Source organism: Oncorhynchus clarkii, unplaced genomic scaffold (assembly GCF_045791955.1).
Source record: "Oncorhynchus clarkii lewisi isolate Uvic-CL-2024 unplaced genomic scaffold, UVic_Ocla_1.0 unplaced_contig_1258_pilon_pilon, whole genome shotgun sequence".
Lineage (NCBI taxonomy): Eukaryota > Metazoa > Chordata > Actinopteri > Salmoniformes > Salmonidae > Oncorhynchus > Oncorhynchus clarkii.
Window position 1 is genome coordinate 3,266 of NW_027260906.1, and position 13,814 is coordinate 17,079.

Sequence of the window (13,814 nt, forward strand, 5' to 3'; positions counted from 1 at the left end):
GTAGCTTTTGACCAAACAGATGTTTATATTTGTGTGTGAACAGTTGTGTTTGCGTATTTTACAAGCATTGCACTGCCTTTGTGTGTATATTAGAGTCAGCCATTGGCCACGTCCTTCCAAACTCATACTCACAACCGGTCTCCGAGGTCACACACTCTAACCCCGTCCGTCCGCATCATCATAGCTATTACCACGGCGACCCAGTTCGTCCCAACCGGTCAGAGGACCTGAGGTCACGTTGGGCTCAGCGCTCAGAGCGGCTTTCGGTGTTCGGTGCCCATCAACTTGACCGGCGGGGTTTGTTTGTGGTTCATGGTTCACATCATCCTCTGTCCGCTGTGTGTTACCCTTTCCATATGCTGTTGGCTGCTGACCTCTGAGGCTGTAGCACTGAGATCATTTATCTACAACGCTGCTGTTGGCTGCTGACCTCTGAGGCTGTAGCACTGAGATCATTCCTCTACAACGCTGCTGTTGGCTGCTGACCTCTGAGGCTGTAGCACTGAGATCATTCCTCCACAACGCTGCTGTGGCCTCCAGACATGTCTCCTCTCTAACATTTAGTATAGAACAGAACTATGTCCCTTCTCTCTAACATTTAGTATAGAACAGAACTATGTCCCTTCTCTCTAACATTTAGTATAGAACAGAACTATGTCCCTTCTCTCTAACATTTAGTATAGAACAAAACTATGTCCCTTCTCTCTAACATTTAGTATAGAACAGAACTATGTCCCTTCTCTCTAACATTTAGTATAGAACAGAACTATGTCCCCACGTACACCCTTCTCTCTAACATTTAGTATAGAACAGAACTATGTCCCTCTCTCTAACATTCAGTATAGAACAGAACTATGTCCCTCCTCTCTAACATTTAGTATAGAACAGAACTATGTCCCATGTACACCCTTCTCTCTTTCTCTCTTTCCTCTTTCAGTTTATCCTCCCCCTTTTCTGTGTTTTATTTCTCACTCGTTTTCCTTCCATCTCTCTGTTTTCCCTCTTTGTCTCTACTTCTTCTCACATTCTATCTATGTTTTTCTCTTTATCCCTTTTCTTTTATTATTCTATTTAAAAGAACGTCATCCAGACGTTAAATCGCTGCAGCTTAGCGGCCTGGGGAAATGTGCTGTGTGTGTGTCTGTGCGTGTGCGTGTGCGTGTGCGTGTGTGTGTGTGCGTGCGTGTACAGACGTAAACACCACGTAGAGACACTGTATGTCTGTCAGCGCTCTGACTGAAGGAGATGAGGGGATAAGTGCAACTTGTTGGACACAGTGCTACGGAGAGATTGTACAATGGAAATGTTCAATTGACTGTGCTCTATGTACAGCTGATGTGAATTAGAAGCATCTCTGAACAGCCGAGTGCAATGCATGACCTATCTGCTGTACTGTTGAACGTGTTTACAGACTTCATACTGCCATTCTCAGAGATGTCCTTGGGCAGCTCACCTAACAGAGGAGGTATAGGGAGGAGGGAGGCAGGAAGAACATCTAGTGTACTGGCTGTCTTGTTTACCGCCAGTCCTGTTGGCTCCACAACGTTTCCTTAATGAATCACTTAACCAACCTTTTCATCAAAATATCTTCATCTAAGTGAAAGGATTGAATTGTTTTAATTGCGTCAACGTCAACTTTTACTGGGCTTTTACTGGGCTGTGTTGTGACAAGGTGGGGGTGGTGTACAGAAGACAGCCCTATTTGGTAAAAGACCAAGTCCATATAATGGCAAGAAGAGCTCAAATAAGCAAAGAGAAACGACAGTCCATCATTACTTTAAGACATGAAGGTCAGTCAATACGGAACATTTCAAGAACTTTTCTTCAAGTGCAATCGCAAAAACCATCAAGCGCTATGATGAAACTGGCTCTCATGAGGACCGCCACAGGAAAGGAAGACCCAGAGTTACCACTGCTGCAGAGGATAAGTTCATTGGAGTTATCAGCCTCATAAATTGCAGCCCAAAGAAATGCTTCACAGTGTTCAAGTAACAAACATCAACTGTTCAGAGGAGACTCTGTGAATCAGGCGTTCATGGTAAAATTGCTGCAAAGAAACCACTACTAAAGGACACCAATAATAAGAAGAGACTTGCTTGGGCAAAGAAACCACTACTAAAGGACACCAATAATAAGAAGAGACTTGCTTGGGCAAAGAAACCACTACTAAAGGACACCAATAATAAGAAGAGACTTGCTTGGGCAAAGAAACCACTACTAAAGGACACCAATAAGAAGAAGAGACTTGCTTGGGCCAAGGAACATCAGCAATGGACATAATTTGTAAAATATTGATTTTAACTATGCAAGTCAGTTAGGAACATATTCCTATTACAAGGAGGGCCTACCGGGGGAACACTGGGTTAACTGCCTTGTTCAGATTGAACAAGCAAGTCTCTTGCAGATTTATTACCTTGTCCGCTCAGGGATTCAATCCAGCAACCTTCCAATTACTGGCCCAACACTCTAATCACTAGGCTACCTACCTCCTGACATTAAACCAGTGGAAATCTGTCCTTTGGTCTGATGAGTCCAAATGTGAGATTTTTAGTATGACTATCATTTGTTTTTCAACAGGACAATGACCCAACACACCTCCAGGCTGTGTAAGGGCAATTTGACCAAGATGGAGAGCGATGGAGTGCTGCATCAGATTACCTGGGCTCCACAATCGCCCGACCTCAACCCAATTGAGATGGTTTGGGATGAGTTGGACCGCAGAGTGAAGGAAAAGCAGCCAACAAGTGATCAGCACATGCGGGAACTCCTTCAAGACTGTTGGAAAAGCATTCCAGGTGAAGCTGGTTGAGAGAATGCCAATAGTATGCAAAGCTGTCATCAATGCAAAGGGTGGCTACTTTGAAGAATCTCTAATATAAAATATATTTTGATTTGTTTAACACTTTTTTTGTTACTACATGATTCCATATGTTTTAGTTCATAGTGTTGACGTCCTCACTATTATTCTACAATGTAGAAATAGAAAAAATAAAGAAAAACCCTTGAATGAGTAGGTGTGTACCTACTCATTCTAGGGTACTGAACTGCATGACAAAACTGAACTGCATGACAAATAGTCTGGTTCCTTGTCAATAACTATGACCCAGAGTTTGTCTAATCCAGATGACATGGTCAGAATAACCTTCTGTCCCCATTAGTCGTACAGTACATGGGGCCTGACAGTGATAGTCTCACTTCTGATTACCATTCAGGAAGAGGAACAACACTTCATCATGGTGGCAGCTAATGAACCCAGTGAGACAGGGATCTGACACTTATTCCCTCGCTGTCCCCCTCTGTTTTCATAACCACTAATTGGAGCTGTCAATCATATCTGGTCTCCATGACAACCGAGGGAGAACCAATGGGATGGGTGTTGTTGAATAACCCAGATATAAATCATGAATTATACAGGGGGACTTAGACTGATAATCAGTTGAGTGTGTTTTTTTTATGTGGCTGGATATTTGATGTGTGTCTATGAGAGATGTGAGTAGAACGCAGAGAATACAATGGTTATGAAAGATGCCAACTGTGCAGAATGTGGAATGTACTTGCGATCTCAAACATGAGTAACTTCATGACTTTGTGACTCCTGTCCAAGTAGCAAACCTAGATAAACACACTAGATAAAAAGGAGGTTTCTTGGCTATTCTTGCAGCGTCTATTTTAGTGATGTTCAGAAGTAGAAGTGGGCCAGCCAAGCCAGCCAGCCACCCACCTGTGACCTACCTCTTACCTTAAACGTATTTGCGATGTGACCCACATGTACAGTGCCTTGCGAAAGTATTCGGCCCCCTTGAACTTTGCGACCTTTTGCCACATTTCAGGCTTCAAACATAAAGATATAAAACTGTATTTTTTTGTGAAGAATCAACAACAAGTGGGACACAATCATGAAGTGGAACGACATTTATTGGATATTTAAAACTTTTTTACAGTTTTTTTCGATTGCTAAACGACAGTGGGCACAACTGGAGTCACATGTGCAAAACTCTAACTACAGTCTGCACTACCAACAGTCACCTGAGCTAAACAGTTCACATCACCTGCAAAACTCATTCCAAGCAACACAACTCTTAACACATGGCTCAAAGCACGCTCAGTGCAGCCAAACACTATGCACAACCCTCACTGAGATAAAACACACTGTTACTCAGAACACACTGAGAGTAAAAACACTAGCATCAAACGCCAATACAGAAAATACAAACCTTTCATCTTTACAGTTTGAACAATTTCAGTGACTTCATACAAAGTAATATTTTCTTCAAAGAAAAGAGTGACATTCTTTCACATGATTTATTAACATTTTTAGAACAAAACAATTCTTTAAGGTAAATGAAAATTAGCAGTTTGCTTCAATAGTCTGTAGTAATTTACGGAATTACAGTAATGAGAAAAAAAGGTAGAAACTAAAAGTACATACTGTAATTCAAACAAATAATTGAGGGGCTAATCCTGCCTCTCTCTAGCATCAGGCCGCAGGTTTTCTTCAACATCACATCTAATGTTTTCTCTTGCCACGCACCTGGGGAAGAACCTTCTGGAATGCCTTATCCATCCCTGGCAGTCCTTAGGACTCGTGTCCTCACATTCGGCACGCATGGCTTCCAAAAGAGACATTTGGTCATGTGGGTGGTGACCAAACACTTTCCACCTCCAGGCAGAGAAAAACTCCTCTATTCGGTTGAGGAAGGGTGAATATGCAGGCAGGTACAAAACCATAAATCTGTGATGTGCTGCAAACCAATCTGTGACAGCTGCAGAGTAGTGAAAAGCAACGTTATCGCAAACTATGACAAAAACTTGGGGGTTTCTTACTGGCTCCCCCTGTTCTGATGGCACTAGCTGAGCATAGAGCTGTTCTAGGAAAGCTATAAGCCTTTCTGTGTTGTATGGGCCAATGAGTGGTGTGTTGAGAAGCAAACCATCATTGGCCATTGCAGCACACATGGTGATATTTCCCCCCCTTTGGCCTGGAACCTCCACAGTGGCCCTTTGACCTATAACATTCCTTCCTCTGCGCCGTGTTTTGGCAAGGTTAAATCCAGCTTCATCGATAAATACAAATGAATGTGGTCTTTCCAGTGCTTCCACCTCCATTACTCTCTGAAAAACAGTAAGTGCACAGTTTTACTGTAGAAATGCTAGTGTTTTTCTTTACTGTAAATATTTTGTATAGCTGTGTACGTAACCTCAGACGTCTTACCTGGACATATTGGTATCTTTGCTCTTTTACCCGTTCACTGTTTCTCTCGAACGGTACAGTGTATAACTGTTTCATTGTAACTTGGTGTTTCTTTAGGACTCGAACAATAGTTGTTGTGCTGACAGAATTAACATTTTCAAATATATCATTATCAGCCAGCACTCTATCTTGAATCTCCCGCAGTTTTATTGCATTGTTTACAACAACCATGTCAACAATAGCATTTTCCTGCGCATCTGAAAATATTTTTCCTCTTCCCCCTGTTGGGGACAGCCTTTGGGTCCTGTTGTAAAAATATATTTTACAGTCAAACTTACTGTAATATATATCTGTGTAAATATTCTATAATTGCAATACAAAATAGATTCCTGTAATGTTTTCATTTACTGTAAGGATGTAACTCTCACCTGTTTGCAAGATGGAAAATTCGCATTACAGATGCCACTGTGGATCTTTGCAGATTGGGTTGCACCCTCAACCCTGCCTCTCTCAATGAGAGACCATGGTTCACGACATGGTCTATAAGTGTAGCCCTTATTTCATCTGAAATAACAGCTCTTTGTCTTCTTTGTCTTCCTCCACGCATCCGCCCTCTCCCTGCCACCCTTCTCCCTCCACGAACCCATCTTCCTTGTTCCATTTCCAAAATGAGTCTTTCTGAGCTCTACCTATATATACTGTAATATGTGTGTGTGTTCACTAACAAGTCTAAAACAAGACACCTGCTTAGCCTTTCAGCTGAAATTGCAATCAGCAGTGTTTGAAAGGCACAAGGCTGAAATCTATTTCGTTTTGAATGTGTGGTTCACAGTTTTGACAACAGTGTGTTAGCATTTGAACAAAGTGCTGTAAATCCACAGTGTTGTGCAGGTTGTGGTTAAAGTCATGGGATAAGTGTGTAGAGTTTTGAAAACTGTGTTCAAGCAATGAAAAACGAACTAGAGTTTGGTCCACATGAACTGCTGCTGTGCAGACTGTAGTTAGAGTTTTGCACATGTGACTCCAGTTGTGTCCACTGTCGTTTAGCAATCGAAAAAAACTGTAACAAATCAAAAACTGAAAAATTGGGCGTGCAAAATTATTCAGCCCCTTTACTTTCAGTGAAGCAAACTCTCTCCAGAAGTTCAGTGAGGATCTCTGAATGATCCAATGTTGACCTAAATGACTAATGATGATAACTGCCAAAATAAAGGAAACACCAACATAAAGTGTCTTAATAGGGTGTTGGGCCACAACGAGCCAGAACTGCTTCAATGCACCTTGGCACAGATTCTACAAGTGTTTGGAACTCTATGGGAGGGATGCAACACCTTTTAATCCATGAGAAATTCCAAATTGGTTGTTTTGTTGATGGTGGTGTTGATAAGTTTTCAATTGGGTTGAGATCTGGTGACTGAGACAGTCATGGCTTATGGTTTACATCATTTTCATGCTCATCAAACCATTCAGTGACCACATTGTCATATAATTGATACAGGTCTCCCCATCTCCATTACCTACCTTGTCCTAACTATATACCCCCACCCCCCATTCGCTACTTTTCCTCTCACCCCTCCTCTTGTGTTCCCTATATAGAGCACTAAATGGGATCAGCTCTTGTGTGGAACAGAGAGAGAGAGAGAGAGAGAGAGAGAGAGAGAGAGAGAGAGAGAGAGAGAGAGAGAGAGAGAGAGAGAGAGAGAGAGAGAGAGAGAGAGAGAGAGAGAGAGAGAGAGAGAGAGAGAGAGAGAGAGAGAGAGAGAGAGAGAGAGAACTGTCTTGATACACATAGTACATGCTAAATAGGCTACAACCTTTGACTACACTAGCATGTTTTCATAGAGACATCCCCTAAAGGGAATGTTCCAGTGGCAACAGCCCACAACTCTAATCAGTATGAGGTGTTGATGATGAATTGTATCCTAAGTGCTTTGGGTCTTCCCATTTTCAGCAGTAATCAGTGGGAAATTGGACCAGATACTTGGCTCTCACCATTGGGGAATACTGACTAGAATAAACTGGAATGAGTTCCAATTCTCCATCAGAATCATTGGAATAGAGAAATGAGAACAGTGGAACTAGGACAGTTCCATAATTCTCTGGTTCCATGGAGAGAGAGAGAGCTTTCTGACTGTCAGCTGTAGCGAGAGGAAGACATTGTCTGTCACAACACACAACTTTTCATCCTGGCTTGTATAACTATGTATCTAGCTTTCAAATGACATGCAGATTGAATAGAGAGCTGATGGTGAAGGATTGTATGATGTGACTGGAGAGCCTATAGAAAGAGGAACTGACTGTCATAGGTGGTGTGTGTGTGTGTGTGTGTGTGTGTGTGTGTGTGTGTGTGTGTGTGTGTGTGTGTGTGTGTGTGTGTGTGTGTGTGTGTGTGTGTGTGTGTGTGTGTGTGTGTGTGTGTATGTACCTGCATGCATACCAGTGTGTGTATAAGTACGTTTACGTATATGTGTCTAATAATGTGACAGGTGAGTCAACAGGGAGAGATTGAGAAGTCTCGGAGGTTGAGGTGATTAATGTAGCGTGGCGTGTGTGACACTCCTACCTCCTCTACAGAGACTGACAGGGACAAGATAGATGGGTGTCAGGGTGAGATGGAGGGCCTCCTGCAGGGGGCTCTCCTACCTAGGGATCCAGGAAGTGCAGACACAGGAGTGGTGGGACTAGGAGCTTTCTCACAGCGTGAATAGTTTAACATGATGAGGACAAATGAAAGTCAGGGACAGAAACTTTGTCTGCGTGGATGGCACCCTGTGGAGAGGAAGGTTGTCTCGTCATCCTGAGCTCAGTTTCTTTCTTTCATTGCTCCCACCCTTTCTCCCTACATTCTCTCCTACTTTCTCTCCTTTCTTTCTGCCTTCCTTCCTTCCTTCCTCCCTTACTTCCTTCCTTCCACCCTTACTTCCTATTTTCTTTCCATCCTACCATCCTTTATTCTTTCCATCCCTCCTCCCTTGGTCTTATTTTAAATGAAGGGAAGAGGCGTGTGTGCCATTTGAATGTCATTTATACACTCAACACATATTTGAATGTAATTTATTCACTCAACACATATTTGAATGTCATTTATACACTCAACACATATTTGAATGTCATTTATACTCAACACATATTTGAATGATCCTTTTAATCACATACACTACATAGTAGCGATGGAGGGAAAAATCTATACAGTTACATATCGGAATTATTATTTTTGACGATATATGGTATCGTTTTGACAATATGGCAAGTTATTTTTGACAATATATGGTATCGTTTTGACAATATGGCAAGTTATTTTTGACAATATATGGTATCGTTTTGACAATATGGCAAGTTATTTTTGACAATATATGGTATCGTTTTGACAATATGGCAAGTTATTTTTGACGATATATGGTATCGTTTTGACAATATGGCAAGTTATTTTTGACGATATATGGTATCGTTTTGACAATATGGCATGTTATTTTTGACGATATATGGTATCGTTTTGACATTGCCTCTTTCTGGTCCCTCTGCAGCAGATAGATGGTGAGCAATATGTTTAGATCATGGAATCGTAATAAAATCACAGTATTGAATCACAATGCATCGTGAGAAACGTGAGACACGCAATATATATCATATCGTCACCTAAGTATCGTGATAATATTGTATCGTGAGGTCCCTGGCTATTCCCAACCCTAATACATCAGTGGAGGCTGCTGAGGGGAGGACGGCTCATAATAATGGCTGGAATGGATTCAATGGAATGGTATCAACCACATCAAACACCTGGTTTACATGTGGTTGATACCAGTCCATTGACTCCATTCCAGTTGTTATTATGAGCCGTCCTCCCTCAGCAGCCTCCACTGTAATACATACATGTATATATTTTCCCCATCAAACCATGGGCCACCATGACATGCATTAGCTTTACAAGAGAACGTGTTACCTACAATAGATTCCATTAGTGATCTTCCTAGAGAAGATTCCTGGGGTTTATGGTGGAGAGACTGTATGAAGTGTCACTTGCCAGGATTAGAATGTAATCCAGAATTAATCCACGACGGAGCAATAAACCTTGAGTGTCACAGTGGCACAAGATTTAAGATGCACAGATATCAGCGCCGAGGCCAGAAGGATGCATGTTGTGAATGAACATCATGTTTTCATGGGCTAGGTTTCTGTGTTGAGGTTTTATGCAGGGCACTTTATTTCCAAGTGCTGTCTTCTGGTCGCACATGATGGTCATGAATAAGCATCTGTTCTGTTTGCAGAGAGTGGCTGTCAGAGAGAAAGGGGTCATGGTGTGTGTTAAACAGTGCATTTTTCGACTCCCATTCAAGATGTGTTTTCATCTATAAACTGGATGTTGTATTGCTTTTTGAGGAATGAGGACGTGTGCTTTTCTAGAATCGTCTCCTTAATCATAGTGCCACTTGAGATCAGAGTTTTCTAAAATTGCCCCTGATTTTATAGCTGTCCCATGTGATTAGGTTTTTATACAGATGTAGGATCTTAATTTGAGCCAGTTTGCTAATCCTGCATCAGCAGGAAATGTGAATTATTATGTGGATTAAATTAATGGACATTTTTGTAGGGGTTGAAACATTTTGGGGAAAATCAAGTCTAAAATTTCAACGTGAAAATTACAAACTTCAGAAGCCTTTTTAAACCTCAAATACATTACACGTTTAACATTTCCAGGAAAGTTATCCTGAAACAGGGTGATCAAATGAAGACTCTCCATCTGTATGCAACACTGGTGTTTTGTGTTCTATGTTGTTTGGTTCATTCCATGTTATTATTGTCATGTGCCTCTCTATTGTTGCCTCACGGTATTCCTCTCCTCTCTTCCACAGACTCACGTCTCGCCAGCGGATCCTGCTACTTCCTATGTGATCAATCAACAAGACTTCCTGTCGGAGAGATTATGAGGAATAGCTGTTTCACTCCCCACGGCAGTCCAACAGGAAGTGAAAAGACATGGGGACTCTGCTAATCACCATGACAACCATACAGCTGTGACTGACTGTGTGAGGCCCCTCCCTCTTTTTCTACACCCAAGCTAAACCCATTCTCCCCTTTCTGAGGACAACCTAGCTACGCCTGTCCATCCCCCACGCTCTTTCTCCTTTAAACTCAACCTCGCTTTCCCTTATTTCAGTCCCACGTTTCCTCCATCTTAACAAAACCTCCCTCTTCATTCGTCCTCCTCCTCCTTCTCTTCCCTCCATCATCATGCTCAGCAGGCTTCACACTCACTCCTCCTCTTCCTCTCCATCTACCCCCACCCTCCTCATCCTTCCCTCTCTCATCCTCTTCCTCCACCTTCCGGGCCTGGTCTGGGGGGACTGCTGGCTGATCGAGGGGGACAAGGGCTACGTGTGGCTAGCCATCTGCAGCCAGAACCAGCCTCCATATGAGACCATCCCCCAGCACATCAATAACACGGTCCACGACCTGAGGCTCAACGAGAACAAGCTCAAAATGATCCCCTATACCTCCATGTACCGCTTCACCAACCTCACGGACCTCAACCTCACCAAGAATGAGATCTCCTACATCGAGGACGGGGCCTTCGCTCAACAGGCCAACCTACAGGTACACTGGGTGGTGGGTGAGTGGGTTGATTGATTTAATCTTAACGTAATCCTTTCTGGTTCTCTCCTAGGTTCTCCAGCTGGGCTACAACAAACTGACCAACCTGACAGAAGCCATGATGAGGGGCCTGGGCCGGCTGCAGTGCCTCTTCCTCCAGCACAACCTCATTGAGGTGTGACATTGGTCGATTTTTGTTTAGTTCTGTAGTTTTTAAAAATTTAAATTCTATTATTTGCTAAAGATAAATTGATATTATTCTGTATGTACAATATGATTCAGATTTTGTTTTAATTTTTTGCTTTCTGTCTCGGTATGTTCTCATCAAGGTCATTGGCAACAATGCATTGGATGAGTGCCTCAGTCTCAACAGCATTGACCTGTCGTCCAATAAGCTGGCCCGCCTCGACCCCTCCACCTTTACCATTTTGAATCGCCTCATGGTGTGTGAGCTGGCTGGGAACCCCTTCCATTGTGGCTGTGACTTGTACAACTTCCTCACCTGGCTGGAGGCCTTCAATAACGTCACACACACCTACGACCGGCTCCAGTGCGAGACCCCCAGGGAGATGCTTGGCTACCCACTCCTGAGTCCCATCGCGTCCGGCCACGCCGGGCACAACGCTCGGACGATTCTGTCCTCTGTCTGCCGGGATGGGGTCTTCATCCCCGGGATGACGTCTCTCCCGCCAGACTCAGATTCCTCCGGAATGGGCCCGGACATGTTTGACCGTGTGGGTCCGTACCACCAACCCACCACCTCGTCTTCCTCCACGGAGCACAGCTTCAGCCCCAGCATCAAGCTCCACCACGTGTCCCTCTTCACGGCCTCTATCATGGTCCAGATCCCCAGACCTTACAGCAAGATGTACATCCTGGTGCAGTACAATAACACCTTTGTCTCTGATGTCATGAACCTGAAGCTCAAGAAGGAGATGATCACACTGAACAAGCTCAAGCCACACACCAACTATACCTTCTGCGTGGCCTCCATCCGGACCTCCCAGCGCTACAACCACACCTGTCTCCAGTTCTCCACCCGAGCCCAGAACCCCGACGACATGCCGCCAACACCTTCCACCACCACCCACTACATAATGACCATCGTGGGCTGCCTCATCGGGATGCTCTGCATCCTGGGCCTCATCTACTATTGTCTGAGGAAGAAGAGGAGGCATGAGGAGAAGCAAAAGTCCATCTGTGTGAAGAAGACGATTCTAGAAATGAGGTATGGCCCGGAGGTGGCGGCGGCCGTGGGGAACGACCCGTCTGCGGTGCAGAAGCTCCAGGAGCAGGCCCAGGGTCAGGGCCACCACCAGTACCAGCACCACACGCACGGGGGCAAGCTACCAATGTCTGCCTCCTCCTCGGGCATGCTTCACTCCGCCAACACCTCTTCCTCCAGACTCTCCTCCATCCCTCAGGATAAGATGCCCACCGCCTTCTCTGAGGCCATGCTGACCAGCAAAGGCAACTACATGGATGTAAGGACGGAGGGGGTGATGAGAGATGGAGGGAGGACAGGAGGACAGGGAGGGATGAAGGATGAGGATCTAAGAGAAGAGGACGGGACGGACGTGGGGGAGGATTCGGACGATGACGGGCGAGGCTCGGCCTCGGAGATCTCCACCATCGCCATGGAGGTGGATAAGGTCAACCAGATCATCAATAACTGCATCGACGCCCTGAAGCTGGACTCTGTCATGGCCGCCTCCTCCACTGCCTCTTCCGCCACCACCACCACCTCCTACCCCACCTCCCCTCCACCCACCTGCACCTCCTCCTTGACCCGTGGCCTCATCCCTCTTTCCCCCGGCATCACTGAGACCTGCCCGGGCCTGCCCTCCCCTACCACCAAGATCCCCCCTCCACCGCCGCTCCCCTTCTCCGTCCCTCTCTCGGAGCGTCCGGGGATCAGTGGCGGGGGGTTTGTGTCGCCACCCTACCGGCCGCCTCCTCCTGCGTCCGCTGTGCGCCCCGTCATGAGGCAGATGAGCGCTGACGCTGCGGTGGTGATCAGTGCCGTGAAGAAGCAGTGCAGCACCTCGTCCTGCAACTCCATGGGACGTGACCGGGAACGAGGGACCGGAGGAGGAGGCCGGGTCTACAGCCTGGATATCCACGAGCCCCGCAGCCCGGACCCCTGCCAGCAGTACCCAGGGGAGAGAGGCAGCCCCGCGGGGTGTGGAGAGCCCCTGGAGCGGCTGCCTCTGGTGGGGAGCGGTGGGGGAGGAGGTGGGGGTGGTGGGTGTGGTAGTGGAGGTGGTGGTGGTGTTGATGGTATTACCAACCAGCATCACCAGCAGCAGCAGCAGCAGCAGGGACAGGGACAGGGACAGGAACAGCAGGAGGACTACCACTGCTCAGAGCACCGCCACTCTGTCCCAGCTCTGTACTACGAGGGCTCCCACCAGGGCTCGCCGCACCAGAGGGCCTCCTTCCTCAAGCCCCTGACCCGCTCCCGCCGTGACGCCGCCTCCTACTCGCAGCTCTCGCCCTCCCGCCACCAAAACTACTCCGGGTACTCCTCCAGCCCTGAGTATTCCTCAGAGAGCTCTCTGAGGATCTGGGAGAGGTTCCGGCCCTACAGGAAGGGCCAGAGGGATGAGTCATGCTACGTCACGGCCGGGAACGCCTTAAGGAAGAAGGTGCAGTTTGCCAAAGGGGAGGACCTCCACGACATCCTCGACTACTGGAAGGGCGTGTCAGCCCAGCAGAAGCTGTGAAAGGAAGACAGGAAGTGAGAGTGAGACATTGTGGGAATTTGAGTTTTGAGGAAAGGGTCTCTTGTTGATCCCGGTGAACTGCCAATTTGAGATGCCAGCCGAAAGAAAAGAGAGAAAATGAAATGAATGAGGGTGGTGAAAGAGTTAAGTTGAGTCTGACTCATTTACAGTAGGTTTCATTGATTCATGTCAAAACATGTTATCATCAGCAGGACCAGAGCTGAGAGAGATGACAGTACAGCAGGGTCATTGTGGACTGTAGGACTACTTCTGGAACCTGCTCATTGTCTTTACAGTTATAATTAGAG

General features: G+C 45.7%; 1 protein-coding gene across 1 annotated transcript; it reads left to right on the plus strand.

Moving 5' to 3' along the window:
* Positions 1 to 10,071: 10,071 nt before the first annotated feature.
* On the plus strand, positions 10,072 to 13,506 carry LOC139402193 (protein phosphatase 1 regulatory subunit 29-like). The gene is made up of 3 exons (XM_071146295.1): positions 10,072 to 10,783; positions 10,854 to 10,955; positions 11,110 to 13,506. The coding sequence occupies exons 1-3, from the start codon at positions 10,421 to 10,423 to the stop codon at positions 13,504 to 13,506; spliced, it is 2,862 nt and encodes a 953-aa protein (XP_071002396.1). The 5' UTR covers positions 10,072 to 10,420.
* The last annotated feature ends 308 nt before the right edge of the window (positions 13,507 to 13,814 follow it).